Here is a 14,716-nt window from a genome sequence, read left to right on the forward strand (position 1 = left end):
AATTGGGAATATTATAAGAGAATACTTTTTAAAAACCTGTGCTCCGTTAACTGGAAAACCTGAAAGAAATGATAAACTTTTAGATCCAGCCAAAATACCAAGATTAAATCAAGAATTCAACAACCTACACAGACATATAACTAATGAGGAGATTGAAATTGCAATAAAAAGTATTCCAGTTACAACAAAGTTCTCAACCAGATAGACATTCAGAGCAAAATTCTACCAGATTCTCAACGAAGATCTACAGCCAAACCTTATACTATTTTTAAAAGAAATGAAAAAGAAAAAAGAACTTCCAAAACCATTCTATAAAGTCTGTATTACTCTCATACCAAAACCAGGTAAAGACATAACAGAAAAAGAAGACTAACAGGCCCATACCCCTGATTATTACAGATTAAAAACACTCACTAAAATAGTTTGCAAACAGAATACAGACATGCATTACAAAGTTTAATACTATGACCAAGTTGGCTTTATTTCTGAATGTAGGGATGGCTCAGCACATGTAAGTCAATAAATGTCATAAACTACATAAATGGACATAAAGACCTCCCCAAAATCACATGATTATCTCAATACATCCCCCCTTCAAAAAACCCAAAACAAACAAACAAACAACAACAACAACAAAACACTTTGGAAAAGTCCAGCATGCCTTCACGATAAAAGTCCTAGAGAATTGTAGGAGATAGGGCTATTACAAAGCTGTGGGGTCTGACAACAGTTACTTCCATCATTGTCATTAGGAGAGAGAACAGGAAGACATGGGCATGTTATGACTGGAAAGGTAAATGTCAGGGGATTAAGTTTTCTTTGTATTGCTATTTTCTCAATGTAAAAGCCAAGCAGAGTCATTGACTACCAGTGAGGATGATTGAGAAGGGGTGAAGTAACCATTTAGGATGAGACACTGTAGTGTATCTTTGAAAGCACCAGAAATCAATAACAATGCAATGACAGCAATGCTCTTCTCAGTGACTTCAAATACCAAAGTCTTCAATTCACTTTTCAGTTTATAACTTTAAATATTAATGTTCTCAGTTTTCCAACCAAAAGATACAGACTGACTGGTCTCTCTAAAGACACAGAGAGCTGTTCTCTCTTGGGTTAGTGATCCTGACTTTATAGTGAGTCCTCAGCTTAGCTTTAGTTTCTCTCTACCCATGTTCATCTGGAAACGCTAAGGCCTAGAGTGGGCGGTGCTGACTCTTCCTGGGTCAGTCAGGTGAATGTGAACGTTTTTTGAAGTGTTAAAAGTAGGCGAGTACATTGAAGCTGCTTGCACTGAAGCCTGAAGACTTGGGGTTGGTGATGCACAGGGTAAGAATTAAGACTTACAGTACGAAAGGGAATGAGGTATGAATTGGTTTTTGGTTTCTTTTAGTCAAGGGACCTCAAAAGATAGACTCTTGGAAGAATTGTAATCTCTGTGAAGGATGAAATTTGGGGTTAGAACTGAGGTATTTTGTAGTATTTTCCAGTATTTGTTGCATTGAACTGTATGGAAAGGCTTGAGCTCCTTCCTTGCTGAGAATTCTGTGCCTCTTTCATTGTTTCTCTTCTTTGCCCTTTGTGTGTTGTGGGATTTCCATACTGTAGTTGTTCATGCCTTTTATGGCATTTTTAGTTTTAATATTGTGCCAATAGTTTTTAAGAATTCTTTCTTGCTCATTACTTTTTCACAATATAATTATTTTCATAGGTTCAGTTTGGAGAGTGGTGCGGGAGAGATGGCTCAGAAGTTAAGAGTTTTGCTGTGCATGCATAAGGCCCAGAGTTTGGATTGCAGCACCCACTTAGCAAGCTGGGAGTGGTTCTAAATACACCTTTACCAGCACCAGTGACTGTGTCATTCAGAGGACAGTTGCTGGGGCTTGCTAGTTATCAGCCTCGTCTAGCCAAATAGCACATGCTCCAGGCTCCGCAAGAGACCCTGTCCTCAAAGGACAAAACAGCAGAGAATGGTAGAGGAAGACACCAGATACCCTCTGGTCTCTGTATGCATGTAGAGGTGCCCAAGTCTGCATGTATACATGCACATTTCCCACACACTTGTGCACATGTGGGCACACACACACACACACACACACAAACGCAAGCACCTATGCACATTATGCGCGCGCACACACACACACACATGCGCGCGCCTTTTTGGTTTGGGGATAGTAATGCATCTAACTCTAGGAGCAAGTGAATGTCTTCTCCACTAAGTTCATATTTACATGCAGGTATTATGTTTGTACATAAATTTTTTTCTAAAATAAGTATGCTGTTTGTTCTGTAGTTAAATGTTACATATCTTTGCACTTTAGGTGTCAAAAAATAAAGATGGAAAAGAACAAAGTGAAACTGTGTCACCATCTGAAGACGAACCCTTCTCCTGGCCAGGTCCCAAAACAGTTGTGTTGAAGAGGACACCGCAAGGCTTTGGTTTTACGTTAAGACACTTCATCGTTTACCCTCCGGAGTCTGCAATCCAGTTCTCACATAAGGTAAGAAAATCTCCATCTTCTGGCTTTTCCCTCTTCTCCCCTTCCCCTTTCCTCTCTTCTATCATAAAATAAGTGTGACATTTGCATTCTAAATCTTTTTAATATATTTTTAAACCTACAACAAAAACTTTAATTTCTGTAATATAAGTATATTCAATGATTTCTAGGCTTTGTTCTGCTCTGTATGATATGTAACTTTCCCTGCTATCTAGAAAGATTCTATATTCTCTGGTCAGACCATGGAAATTGTTGGTTAAAATATACTTGTCACTGCAGAAAATTAATAAGAGTAGAAATTTGCTAACTTTTGTACATATCATATGATGGTAAGTGAGAATCTTAAAACAGGGCTGATCAGAGTAAATGTGTGAAAGGGGGCAGTGTGTGATGATTTTTAACTGCAGTTGACATGTGTAACCGCTGTGCGTTATCACTACTCTGTTAGCTCACTTGCCACACAGCCTTCACTGTGTGAGCTGCATGAGCACATGAAAACTCAGTTAGGTCCTTTGTTGAATAAGTAGGGTGGACCCAGAACTTGAACTTGGCTAATGTATAGAATAAGACATGAAAAGATACTGTCCCATTGTATCTAGAGACCACGCTCTTCTTACTTCATCTTTTTAAGGTTTGAGGTGTAGACTCACTGTGTAGATTTGGCTGGTCTCAGACTCACAGAGCCCTACCTGCCTCTGTCTCCAGAGAGCTGGAGTTAAAGGTGTGCCGTCATGCCTGGTCCCTTGTTCATTTTCCCTAAATGCCTCTTTCCAGGAAAATATATTGTAGGATAACCTTTTAAAGGCACCAGATATCTCTTAAGAGTTATTAATAATTACTACTATCAGAATTAAAATTTACCAGTCAGGTTTCCTAAAATCTATGTATGGCTACTGTCTGACTATTTTAAGAATCTATTGATCTTAAGAGCTCTGATAATATTACTTACATACTTGCCAGATACACGTTAGAGCTGCGTAATTTTGTTTAGTTTAGATCACAAGAAGCATATAAGCATTATGATTTCTATAAAGTAACTTGCTCAGCAAAGGTCAAAAATATATTAGAAAGTATTTGTGGAGTCTGGGTCTGTTCTCTGACTCTGGCTCACAGTAGTTCTGTGACCTTGAGTACGTCACTTGTCAGACACTAAGTAGGAAGCGTTTGGAATGGGAACCGATAGCGGCGATGTTCCACATAGCCATGCAGTGCTGCTGAAATTCGTGCACATAGGTCTCGGTCTTTATATGCTATCCCTGGGAAGTATACTGGATTAGTTTTCACTTTAATACTGAAATTTTATCAGTTCATACAAAGATTCTCTGTGTGTATGTGTGTGTGTAGTAGACCTTACAGTGCCTTACACTGCACCACTGAGCCTCAAAAGAATTTAAAACAATTTTCAGTGTTTTATAGTTTTTAGAAAGTGTACGACTGATAACAACAATGCCTCTATTATGTCATTTAGCTGGCAACTGATTTGTCTCAGAATAGAGCTTATAACCAGAAGAAAAACAACATTTGGGCAGCCAAAATAAAGGTCAAGAGTTATGTAATAAATTACCAGCCTTCAGCCAAAGCTCCGTTTTTGTTTCTGCAGTGCATGGTAGCTTTGATTCGGTCTAGGCTCAGCAAATACTCGCCTTGTTTCCATACTAGCTGTTTAAAGTTGCTTTTCTAGTTTCTTAGCTAGGCATAGGCAGCGTGGCAGAAGAGCCTAAAAACACCAAACAAATGAACTTCCAAATTGAGTACAAGAACTTAAATCTGTAGCAGTTAGCTTTTTGATGGTCACTGCAGTGCAGTAAAAAATGACCAGCCAGCTCTCAAATTCCACGTCCACCTCTCTCTGTCAGCTTGTTTGATTCCTTCACCTCACTTTCCATAGCTACCCCACAGACCTCAGTATTTCAGAACTACACGGCTGGGGTTGTTCCACCCTTCTGACAAAGGCACTGTTAATAAGATTCTAATTGGTCCTTGTTATACATCAATAATATGTTTTAAATTTAGCTTTTCTGTGACCAGGTAAGAGTTTGCTATTGGTACTCAGATGTGTATTTTCTTTTATTTTGAAGGATGAAGAAAATGGAAACAGAGGAGGTACGCCGTAAAGTCTTTACTTTTTCTCTAAAGATTTCCCTGTTCAGGTTTCACCATTGTGGAGGTAGTAGCAACTAAGGTGATTTCTTTTTTGAAGTTCAAGTATAGAGCAGTTTTTTTTAGGTGTGTGAATCATGGGACTTGAATATCCTTTGCTTGCTTTGTGAATTCTGTCACTTGATTGCTATAATTTGAGCACTAATGCTTTCATTACTTATCCAGTGCAAGTCTAAAGACACTCTGCAAGGTTCTTATTTCGGGAGCTTTTGTAAACTAAGTGCTCCTTTCAGAGAAGGAGCGTATTGTGTTTTAGCAAGGTGACTTTGGGTTCTTCTTCTATCTAAACTTAAATTCACTTAATTCTGATTTGTTTTTCTTTAATTTTCAGTCAACTTTAATGAAATAAAATTTACATGCAATAAAATAGACTCTTACAAATGGTATTTCTGGGGACATGTTAAAAGTAGTTACTGCTCTTCTGGAAACCTGAGTTCGGTTCCCAGGACCCATTGGCTCAGAAACTCATGTGTTTCCAACTCTAAGGGATCTGGTGCTCTCTTCTTAAAAGTGCCCACTCCTGTGATACAGTGAACAAAAGCAAGAAATTAGCGTTGATATAGGGCATTAGTGTATTATCTACAAGTGTTTAATTTCTGTAACTTTCCCAGTAGCCCTGTTTTGTTCTAGGATGCTACTTTGCATTTAGTTAGGAATCTTCCCTAAAATCCTCCAGTCTTTATTTCTCTCCTTTGTTCTTGTTGTATCTTGCAACCCCAACATTGTTGCGAATCTGCCTGTTTTTGTGTTTTGGGATTTTGTTTTGTCTGATGCTTTTTTATCACCAATTCGAGTTTAATGCGCTTTTACCAATAATACCACATTTGCACCAAGTATAAATTTAACATTATGTAATGTTTAGTAAATGCTGTGAATCTTCCATTCCCATCAATATATAAGAATTCTGTGTCTTTTGCCTGATTGTCTAAAATGTATTTTTGGTACCAACAGTTCTCTCTCTCTCTCTTTCTCTCTCTCTCTCTCTCTCTCTGTGTGTGTGTGTGTGTGTTTTCTGAGTAATTTTGTTTGTTTCTATTTCAAGGATAATCCACTTAGCATTAGTTGATCTTTGTCACTATTTGCCAACCTGATTTGGGGTCCTAGAATTGTCAAATTTACGGTTAGCATAAGAAGGAAATAATTTAGTTCAGTACTGTCCAAGATAATCTGAGGGTATAGGTCAGGAAACAGATTATAGATGTCACCTGTGCAAGATGGGCCACTCCTGTCACCATCTGGTACGCACCAGGGTTTAGGATGAATTCCAAATGTTCCTGGTGTGACAAAAGCAGGGGTGACTGGCAGAATAAGCACCAGTTTGAGAAAAGGGCATTTGAGTTCTCTGTCACATTCCTGTCATTTGTCAGGCCAATGTGCCGAGAGATAGGGCACCCACAGCATCTAGAATGCCATGACCGTCACAAGGGAAATGCTTAATAAACATAGAAAAGGATCACCAGGTGTGTGTGTGGATGGCTATGTATCTGCCACAGCTTATTGAACTGATTGGATGTAGTTATGTGCTTTAAATGGGAAGAATAAACTTAAACACTTGGAAGGGCCAGGTCCTAGGGGGAAAAAAAAATGTGGAGAGGGGCACTAACATTAGGATACAGGATAATTACCCATTCCATACTGCTCTCAAAAGGACAGGGGCTGACCACATACAGAAACACAGGTTATGTAGTAAGAAATAAGTTAATTTTAAAAAGGAATGAAGTTAGATGGACAGGAAAGGGGGAGCGGTTCTGGGAGGAGTCTAGGGAAGGGACAAATACAAAACACAGGAAATTCTCAAAGAACTGGGATGTTTGGGGTGAAAACATTAATTGGATGACAGGAGATAAAATATAGATAAGTCTTTGCTGTGGGTCCAATACCATTATCAAAGATAAGCTGAATTTGCTTTTGAGCTTTCCACTAGCCAGAGTCAAGGAAGAATAGGAATAGTTAGGGCTGCACATCATCTGTAAAAAAATACCGTCTTGTTTTCACTGAAGGCTGAGACTGAGTTTGCCTTACATGACCCTGTCCTGGGAAACAAAGAGAATATAGTCAACAGTAGTTTCAGCAGTGTTGCTCCAAATTACTTCTTTTTTTTTTTTTTTTTTTTTTCAATGAATTCACATCCCCAGGATATAATTCCTTTAAAGGGTTTCTCAGGCAGGAGCAGTGCTGTGCCTTGGGCACACTGGTATGCCTGTGGGCAAGTTTGTTATCTCAGTGGTGTTGCTGGCATTTCACAGGTAGGCAAGCGGCTGTGAATGTCCTATGGAAAAAGTAACTTAGAAAGTGTGGACCTTTTGTACCTCAGAAGAACATGAGAAGGTCTGAGAGCACCTGAAGAGGCTGGTCTGTTACACACAGGACACATTTGTGGAAAAAGAATTGCTGGGTTTGGGGTGGGGAAGGGAGTGTGCCAGTAGCACACACTTGAACACTTATCCAGACCATACATCAGAGTGCATGTTAGGGATCTCTTCGCCCTGAGGAGGAGATAGTAGTCTTCTCTTGTAGATAAATCAGCTAAAGTAGCTCACTCACATCACCTGGCATGTGAATGGCGGAGCTGGACTTTTCAAATCAGTTATCTTAGATACTCTAAGGTCATAGTTTTGTTTTTACACTTGTATCTGTTGACTTATTTTTAAGTATTTTTTTCTCATTTCTTCAATTTTGTTTCAAAAGTATTTCTACCTTTAAAAAATGTTCTAGCCTTTAGAACCAAGAATTATTAGATACATATATATTTTAAAATTTACCCTGTGAAGTGTGCATAGAGAAGGTTAAGATAAGGAAAGATTTCATATTTGTGAATACCTAAAGATAAAAAAAATTTACATTAAGACAAGGGAGCCCTAAATACCTTCGAGAAACAAACTTTGCTAACTGTGACAATCTGAATATCTGTTTAGCTGTGGACCTAAAAAAAATTCCCTGAGCCTGAGAAGTTTCCAGGGCTCTGCCTGCTGATTATATTTTTACTTTTCATGGCTGGGCTTGTATGTATCATCCCAAGTGTGGTCCCAGGCTAGTCCACAAAGCCCGTTAGCCTAAGCATAGTAGTAGTATTTCAGCTAAACTAGTCCATTACATTGTATTCTGTATTTAAAAAAAAAAAAAAAACAAAAACAAAAACACAAAACCTTCCTGCTCCTGAACAATTAAATATTCATAGATGAGTTTTTTGAGTTCACCCTTGTTAGGCAACTTGCATACTTACAGTTTTAATTCAGTGGAAAATTACGATTTTTTTTCAGTCTTGTTTTCCTTTTAAAATGTGTTTCCAAGTCTGTTAATATTATAAAACTCATATGAGTTTTGTTTAGTGGAATAGAATCCCAGCTCCTGTATAGTGATCAGAGTCAAAATGTAGCATTACTGAAGAAAAGATGACTGCCACAATTGTATTATAACACTTTTAGACCCTGTTATAATGCCAAGATTCTGTAAAGCAATTTAAGGCTTTGCTTGGTGTTTTTTTCTTTCCTCTATGTAGTGAAATCTCTCTGGGTATTTAATTTGCTTTGTTTTGTTTGTTTTATTTTTGTTCTTTGAGGCAGGATTTCTCTGTGGACCCTTGATAGTCCTGAACTCACTTTGTAGACCAGGCTGGCCTTGACACTGAGATCCACCTGCCTCTGCCTCCTGAGTGCTAGGATTACAGGCATGGGCCACTACACCCAGGTATGGCATTTAATTTTCTAATATCTAAACTTACCCAGCTTTTGTGTTTTTTCATCCTGTACTTGGGTATTATGTTTTAAAAAAATATTTTACATGTTTTAGTTTTCTTTACAGTGATGTAATATAAGAAAAGGCCATATAAACAGAATATTTTGAAGAGAATAGTTGTTTTGGACAATTGATATCATGTTGACATTCCATTGTCCTTTAAACTTCTAGAGTAAATACTCATAATTATGGGAGCAAGGTTGATTATTGCTATTATTTCCCTTTCTTAGTTGCATTGTATTTCCATTTTTCAAACATGTCAATATTGGGGTACCCATGTAAATTGTCTCAGTTGTGACATCTGTGATTTGGTTATTTCCGACTCTATAGTCTTTACTAGATAGAGTGTTGAACAGTGGTGAGACTCAGAATGGGCCAGATGCAGAGGAAGGAGCTCTCCGGCACCAGCAGAGCCAGAGTGGCACAGCAACAGCACTGCAGACTTTGAACTGCATAGCCGAAGTACTTGAATTTCAGGCTGATGGGAAGAGCATGTTTGGGAAATCTTGTTTAGACTGTGTCTAGGTGCCTACCTCTCTGTGTAAGTTCCAGCCTCCATCATGCCTTCTTTCTGCTTTTTCCTTCATGGTACTTCTAAATTCCCAGGGAAATAATTGAATTAGACCAGTTAATCATTCAATGCAGATGTACCTCAGGCACTGTGTGTGGAAAACAAGTGTGCTTCAGTGAAATGCTTTTTGTTTTGTTTTGTTTTGTTTTGTTTTCTGAGGCAGGTTTTTTTGTGTGTGTAGTCCTGGCTGTTCTGGACTCTTGCTCTGTAGACCATGCTGGCCTGTTTCTGCCTTCTTGAGTGTTGGGTGCCACTGCACCTGGCTATGAAATGCGTTTTTAGTTATGAAAAAGGAGTTTACAAAAGCTAAGAAGATGGAACCTATTTTATGCTATATTTTCATCAATTTCTGGAAAGCACAGTCTTTCAGAATAATGTCAATAAAGTATGGACATGAAATTGTATTGTAAGTAGTTTTTCTGGGCAGGTCAATAATAGCCAGAGGATGAGAAAGAAGCACATTTTCATTGCTTTTTAAATGCAGCATTCTGACTGAGCTCTGTGGAGCCCTTAGCTGAACCTTACAGGAGACATATTTAACTGGATTGTTTTTTATTAATGTAGCCGGAGAGGTATTAGTTGCATATTTTCTGTTAACTTTTAGTGCTGCTTAATGGTGTCTTAGTCTTGAGCATGTTCTAGGAGGTAGGAGAAGCAGATGACCATGATGGTGACAGTGGCAGATGGGCGAGCAGCGGTGGCAACCACACTCTTTTGGGGCTTGCGTCCTTAGTCCTCAGCGCAGCTCTCCAGGGTGTGTGCAGTCCTTGTGTCCTTTGGGTGACATACTGAGACATTTAAGTGATTAACAAGAGGTACAATAGTCAGCTTCTGGAGTTTCCTCTGAGTTTCTGCCATGGCCTCTCAGAGCTTAGCTTGTGGAATTCACTCATGAAAGTGTAGAAGAAAGACGGTTATGTTCTCTTGAATTGCTCACACTGTTAATGGATGGCTTGCCCTGCTTCAGGTTTTGGTTTGTGCTTTCAGGTTTGGCTTGTGCAAAATAGCGTTTCACACACATTCTTTAATTTTCCTCATCCTTACAGTCTAGCATGTTAATGGCTTTTGTTTGTTGAGCCCCTGCCTAAGAACAAGGTATATTTATTGCCTTCATGTCTAAATGTGCTTTCCATGTTGGGTCAATTATGTTTTTGATACATGGAATTGTTATTGTCACTTTTATGAGGTAATAAGGAAAGTCTGTGTAGTATGTATTAACACTTAACCTTTTATGGCTGGAACATTTCATGTCTGTATCTTTCTCTACACACACGCACACACACATACACCAGTGTTTATCCATTTATCCATTGACAGACATTTAGACTGTTTCTCGACTCTATGGCTATTGTGGTTGGGGCCCTATGAACGTGTATGCACTGGTCTTTGAGTCTGTGTTTTCAGTTGTTTGGGATGAATACGTAGGAGTGCAGTTGATGGCTTGTACTGTTTTCTTCTCAACATTTCTATGTTTCCATGCAACGCAGGAGGCTCTTCGTTTCTCTATATTCTCTCCAAATATTATTTTCTGTTTTTGCATTAGAGCCAACTTGATGTGTGTGATGTGAAATCTCATTGTGGTTTTGATTTGCATGTTCCTAACTGATTAATACTTTTAGGCATCTTTTTGTGTACATATTCCACTTGTGTAACCTATTTGGAGAAATATCTGTTGCTGTCCATTGCTCATTTTTAGTTATTTTTAAATGATTGTTTTGTTATGTATGTATGTAGGTGTTTTGCCTTGAGGAAGTCGGTACAGCGTGGGACTGCAGGTGCAGATAGCTGTAAGCCACCATGTGGATAATTGGAAACCAACCCAGTTCCTTTGGGAATTAACAGCCAGTGCTGTTAATCACCCAGCCATGTCTCTGGCCCTTGTTGCCCATTTTTAAAATGAACTTGTGTTTTTTTGTTTTGTTTTTTTTTTCTTCAGTTATAGTTCTTTACATGTGAATTCTACACTCTCAATGTATGGTTTGCATTTACTTTTCTCATTTTGTAAGCTCTTTTCATGTTTGGGATTTTTCTTGTTTCATGCCCTTTTTTAGAGGAGGGGTTAACAGAAGGAAATTTTCTTATTGGCCATGTTGTCACTTCATTCTCCTGATAGCGTAGTTTTTGAGTAATATTTAGTTCATCTACTTTTTATTTTGTTACTCATGCTTTTTTTAAAAACCATTTTAAATGAGTTAAAAGCATAAAAGAGTCTGTATTGTCTGTAGGGAAGACAGACCTAAACTCACATGTTGAATTGGCTGGGAAGAAAACAAAGATGTTTTTCAGTGCTGTTGGTGGAAACCATGGTTTTGCACTTGGCAAGTCCCATAGATGGAACAGTGTCCTCAGCCTGAGGGAACACTATATTCAGGTTATGCCGATGCTTATCTGCGAATATACATTCGTTAAGCTAATTGAACCTTGCACTTAATGAATTTTATCTTAGTTGTAAATTACAGGTACATCTCAATAGATGACTTGACGAATATGTGCTTGTTCGCTCTGCTGTTTATGGAGAGTCGTGTTGGAGTGTTTTGAACAAGGCTATGAACCTTCTTTCACTTGCTTTGAATCCTGAGGCATGCATATGTAGGAGTGGCCCCGCTGAGTCAGAGGTGCACCGGCACGGTCGGCTTCCAGCGCAGCTGCACAGGCCCAGCACTGCCGTGGCTCTGCAGTGCCACTCTACTGGATGTTAGCCTTTTCCAGATTTTGGTCACTGTAGTTGGCACGGACAGTGGTATGGGTGATAGTTGTTTTTTGTTTGTTTGTTTGTTTACTTTACATTTTCCAGAAGATAAAAGCTGATCAAAGGTTCATTTTAACTATGTACTTGTAGGCATTTTTTGAATATCCAAATAGGGAATTTGGTAGCTACATATGTGTAATGGATGTCCATATACCTTGCCATTCAAATTTTTTACTAATTCTGAGAAGATTCTCATTTTAATGCAGTCTGAACTAGTGACACTATGTTTTTAGTATTTTGAGTTCTCTGTAAGAAATTCTGCTGTATCTATTGGCGTGATGGTGCTCCTACTGTCTGTCTTTGAGGTGCTTTTTTGATTCATCAGTCAGAATCAAAACTGCAGTTTGCACATCATTATTATTTTGGTGTGTGGTTTGAGACCAAGATGAGTTGTTGTTTTTTTTTTGTTTTTTTTTTTTTTTTCTTTTTATTTATTTCGGTTTCAGTGTAGCGGAAACTGCCTTGCTTAAAGTATCTGTCAGGGTTGGTCTGCCCTGGACTTTGTTCTGTCCTGGAAGTTGGCATGTGGCTGGTTATTATATAACTTCCCAACCAAGAATGTTTTTGTATTTTCAAAGCTTTGTTTAAAAAGGAAAAAAGAAAAAAAAAAAAAAAGAAAGAAAGAACAGTACAGAGACTGTAGGTACTTACAAAGCCCTAAATATTTACTATTTCACAGACACACATCATACTTGTTCTGTTCTGTTGGTCTTTTTGGGTGTATTTGTTTGTTTTGGTGTTTTTTTTTGTTTTGTTTTGTTTTGTTTTTGTTTTTTGAGACAAGTTTTCTCTGTGTATCCCTGGCTGTCCTGGATCTCACTTTGTAAACCAAGCTGGCTTCGAATTCACAGAGACCCACCTTTCTCTACCTCCCGAGGGCTGGAACTAAAGGCGTGCACCACCACTGCCTGGCCCATTGGTCATTTTATTTGCATCAAGACAACACTGCTTTTGATTGCTGTGGCTTGATAAGTGGTTCTAGCCTTTATCTTAGTCTTCATTTGTTCAAGATGCCTTGCTTGAACTCAGAGTTGTTTCCTCAGTAATTTAGCATGAATGAGGCTGGATTAAAACCACGAAAAGAAAAGAAAAGAGCCCCGACTAATTTTGTAGTATTATAAAAGTTTTAGAATTAGGTTTTCAGTTGCTAGAATTTTTATTGCATAAGTAGTACTTACAAAATTTAAATGTTTAAAAGTACCTGCCTTCATGAGGCAGAGACAGAGGCAGATGTGTCTCTGTGAGTTCAAGGCTAGCCTAAACTATAAGAGATCTGTGTTGGCTCAATACCCCCAAGATTAAGTTCACAGCACAAAGCACATTTATTTGCCCCATAGGAACAGAAGGCAGAGAATAAAAGACAAAGACAGGAGATAGAGGAGTAGGGAGAGGGGGAAGGAGTATTTGTCCCCAGGTGGCTGTGGGGCCAAGGACTGACTGCCTCTGGATAGAGAGGAGACAGACCATGGCTCATAGGCAAATGGCAGTTTATAAAGGCAAAATGGGAACCTCCATGTTAGGATGACGTGCTTAATCTTAATTGGGCACGCTAATTAGGTAAGCCAAAGGGCTTTTGAGTGCTAGACTCAATACTTTGATAGCTGGACCTTGGTGGTCAGCCTCAGAGAAAGAAGTGGCCAAATAAGGGGAAAGACTTTGGGGGCTAGTTTTAGAAATGCAATTAATGTTTTTTAACAAGGCAGAGGGAGTGGAGGAGGGCAAAGCCTGCTAGAGCGGTGTTTGCTATGCTTGTGCTGGCTGGAGTCCCTTCATGGATTACATACTGAGTTCTGGGACAGCCAGGGATACACATTGAGATCCTATCTTATAAAACAAAGCAAGCAAGCAAACAAAAACACCTAAAACAAAGCGGTCCTTGCCTTGTTGAATCTTGTAGTGTGTGTGTCATAATAATTGGTCTGTATCTTTTGGAATAATCCTTTGATTGTTCTTTGTTCATTTTTTGATACAGTAACTATATGCTGATTGGATTTTTAGATGTTAAACCAACCTTGTTCAACCAAGCTTGTGTGTACTGTTGTGCTCATCATCAGCTTTGTCTGGTTTTCTACTTGAAGATTCTTCCTTCTGGGCTCCGTGACTGTGTATTGGGACCAGCAGACATGGAGCAGCAGCTAGCAAGATGTAAAGTGTTAGCAGGGGCAGTGATCAGAATGGACAACTATCTGAAGAGGACAGGGAAAGGATAGAGTGATACAGATCTGGTTCCAGGGAGAAACGTGAAGGGAAGATTTGTTAGTAAAAGCCTCAGACTTCAGTCTGGCTGTAAGGAAGAATCAGCTAAGTCTGCAAGCAGTAGAGGGATTGAGGGAACAATCTTCTGGAAGAATCTTGCTTTGGGCAGCAGTGGGTGCATGCAAGCTTAGTGTGGATGTGGCAGTTCTGAGGGTTGGTGAGCTGCTGCCTGCACAAGCTTGCAGAGGGATGCTGGCGCAGTACCTCCATGCTTGACAGGCTGGGCTTCCCTTTCTCCACCCCAGCTGTCAGCATTTGATGCTTTCCTGCCTGCCGTGCTGTCTGCCCTGAACACCTTGCATCTCTACCCTGCCCTCAGACATTGTGATGCGATTTGCCCTGTCTTGCATTCCTTTGGTTATCTATGTGAGAAAGAGTTGACCATGATGCTAGCTTTTGCTGTATGTTTATAGCTAATGAAAAATTTTGAGTTTTGTTTGTTTTGTTTAACCTTTTTAAAATTTATTTTTATTTTGTTTTATGTATATGAGTATTTTACCTGCATGTATGTTTGTATACCATTTTCATATCTGGTACCCAGAGTGGCCAGAAGAGGATATTGGAACAGTGTTTGTCAGCCTTCACATTGCTGCCACCCTTTAATACAATTACTAATGCTGTGACACTTTAATATAGTTCATCTTGTGCTGACCCCAACCATAGAATTACTTTTTGCTGTTACTTCATAACTGTAATTTTTCTACTATTATGAATTGTAATGCAAATATCTGATATATAGGATATATATAT

General features: G+C 38.9%; 1 protein-coding gene across 7 annotated transcripts in view; it reads left to right on the plus strand.

Annotated features, from left to right (window-relative positions):
* Arhgap21 (Rho GTPase activating protein 21) overlaps nucleotides 1-14,716 on the plus strand; it is a 131,600-nt gene that overhangs the window by 55,163 nt on the left and 61,721 nt on the right. For all 7 annotated transcript variants that reach the window (XM_055593878.1, XM_055593874.1, XM_055593879.1 and 4 more), the window contains exons 3-4: nucleotides 2,319-2,498; nucleotides 4,574-4,598. In XM_055593878.1, coding sequence (XP_055449853.1) covers nucleotides 2,319-2,498; nucleotides 4,574-4,598 — 205 coding nt within the window. The remainder of the gene's footprint in view (nucleotides 1-2,318; nucleotides 2,499-4,573; nucleotides 4,599-14,716) is intronic.

Source organism: Psammomys obesus, unplaced genomic scaffold, assembly GCF_907164565.1.
Source record: "Psammomys obesus unplaced genomic scaffold, mPsaObe1.curated_primary_1811, whole genome shotgun sequence".
NCBI lineage: Eukaryota > Metazoa > Chordata > Mammalia > Rodentia > Muridae > Psammomys > Psammomys obesus.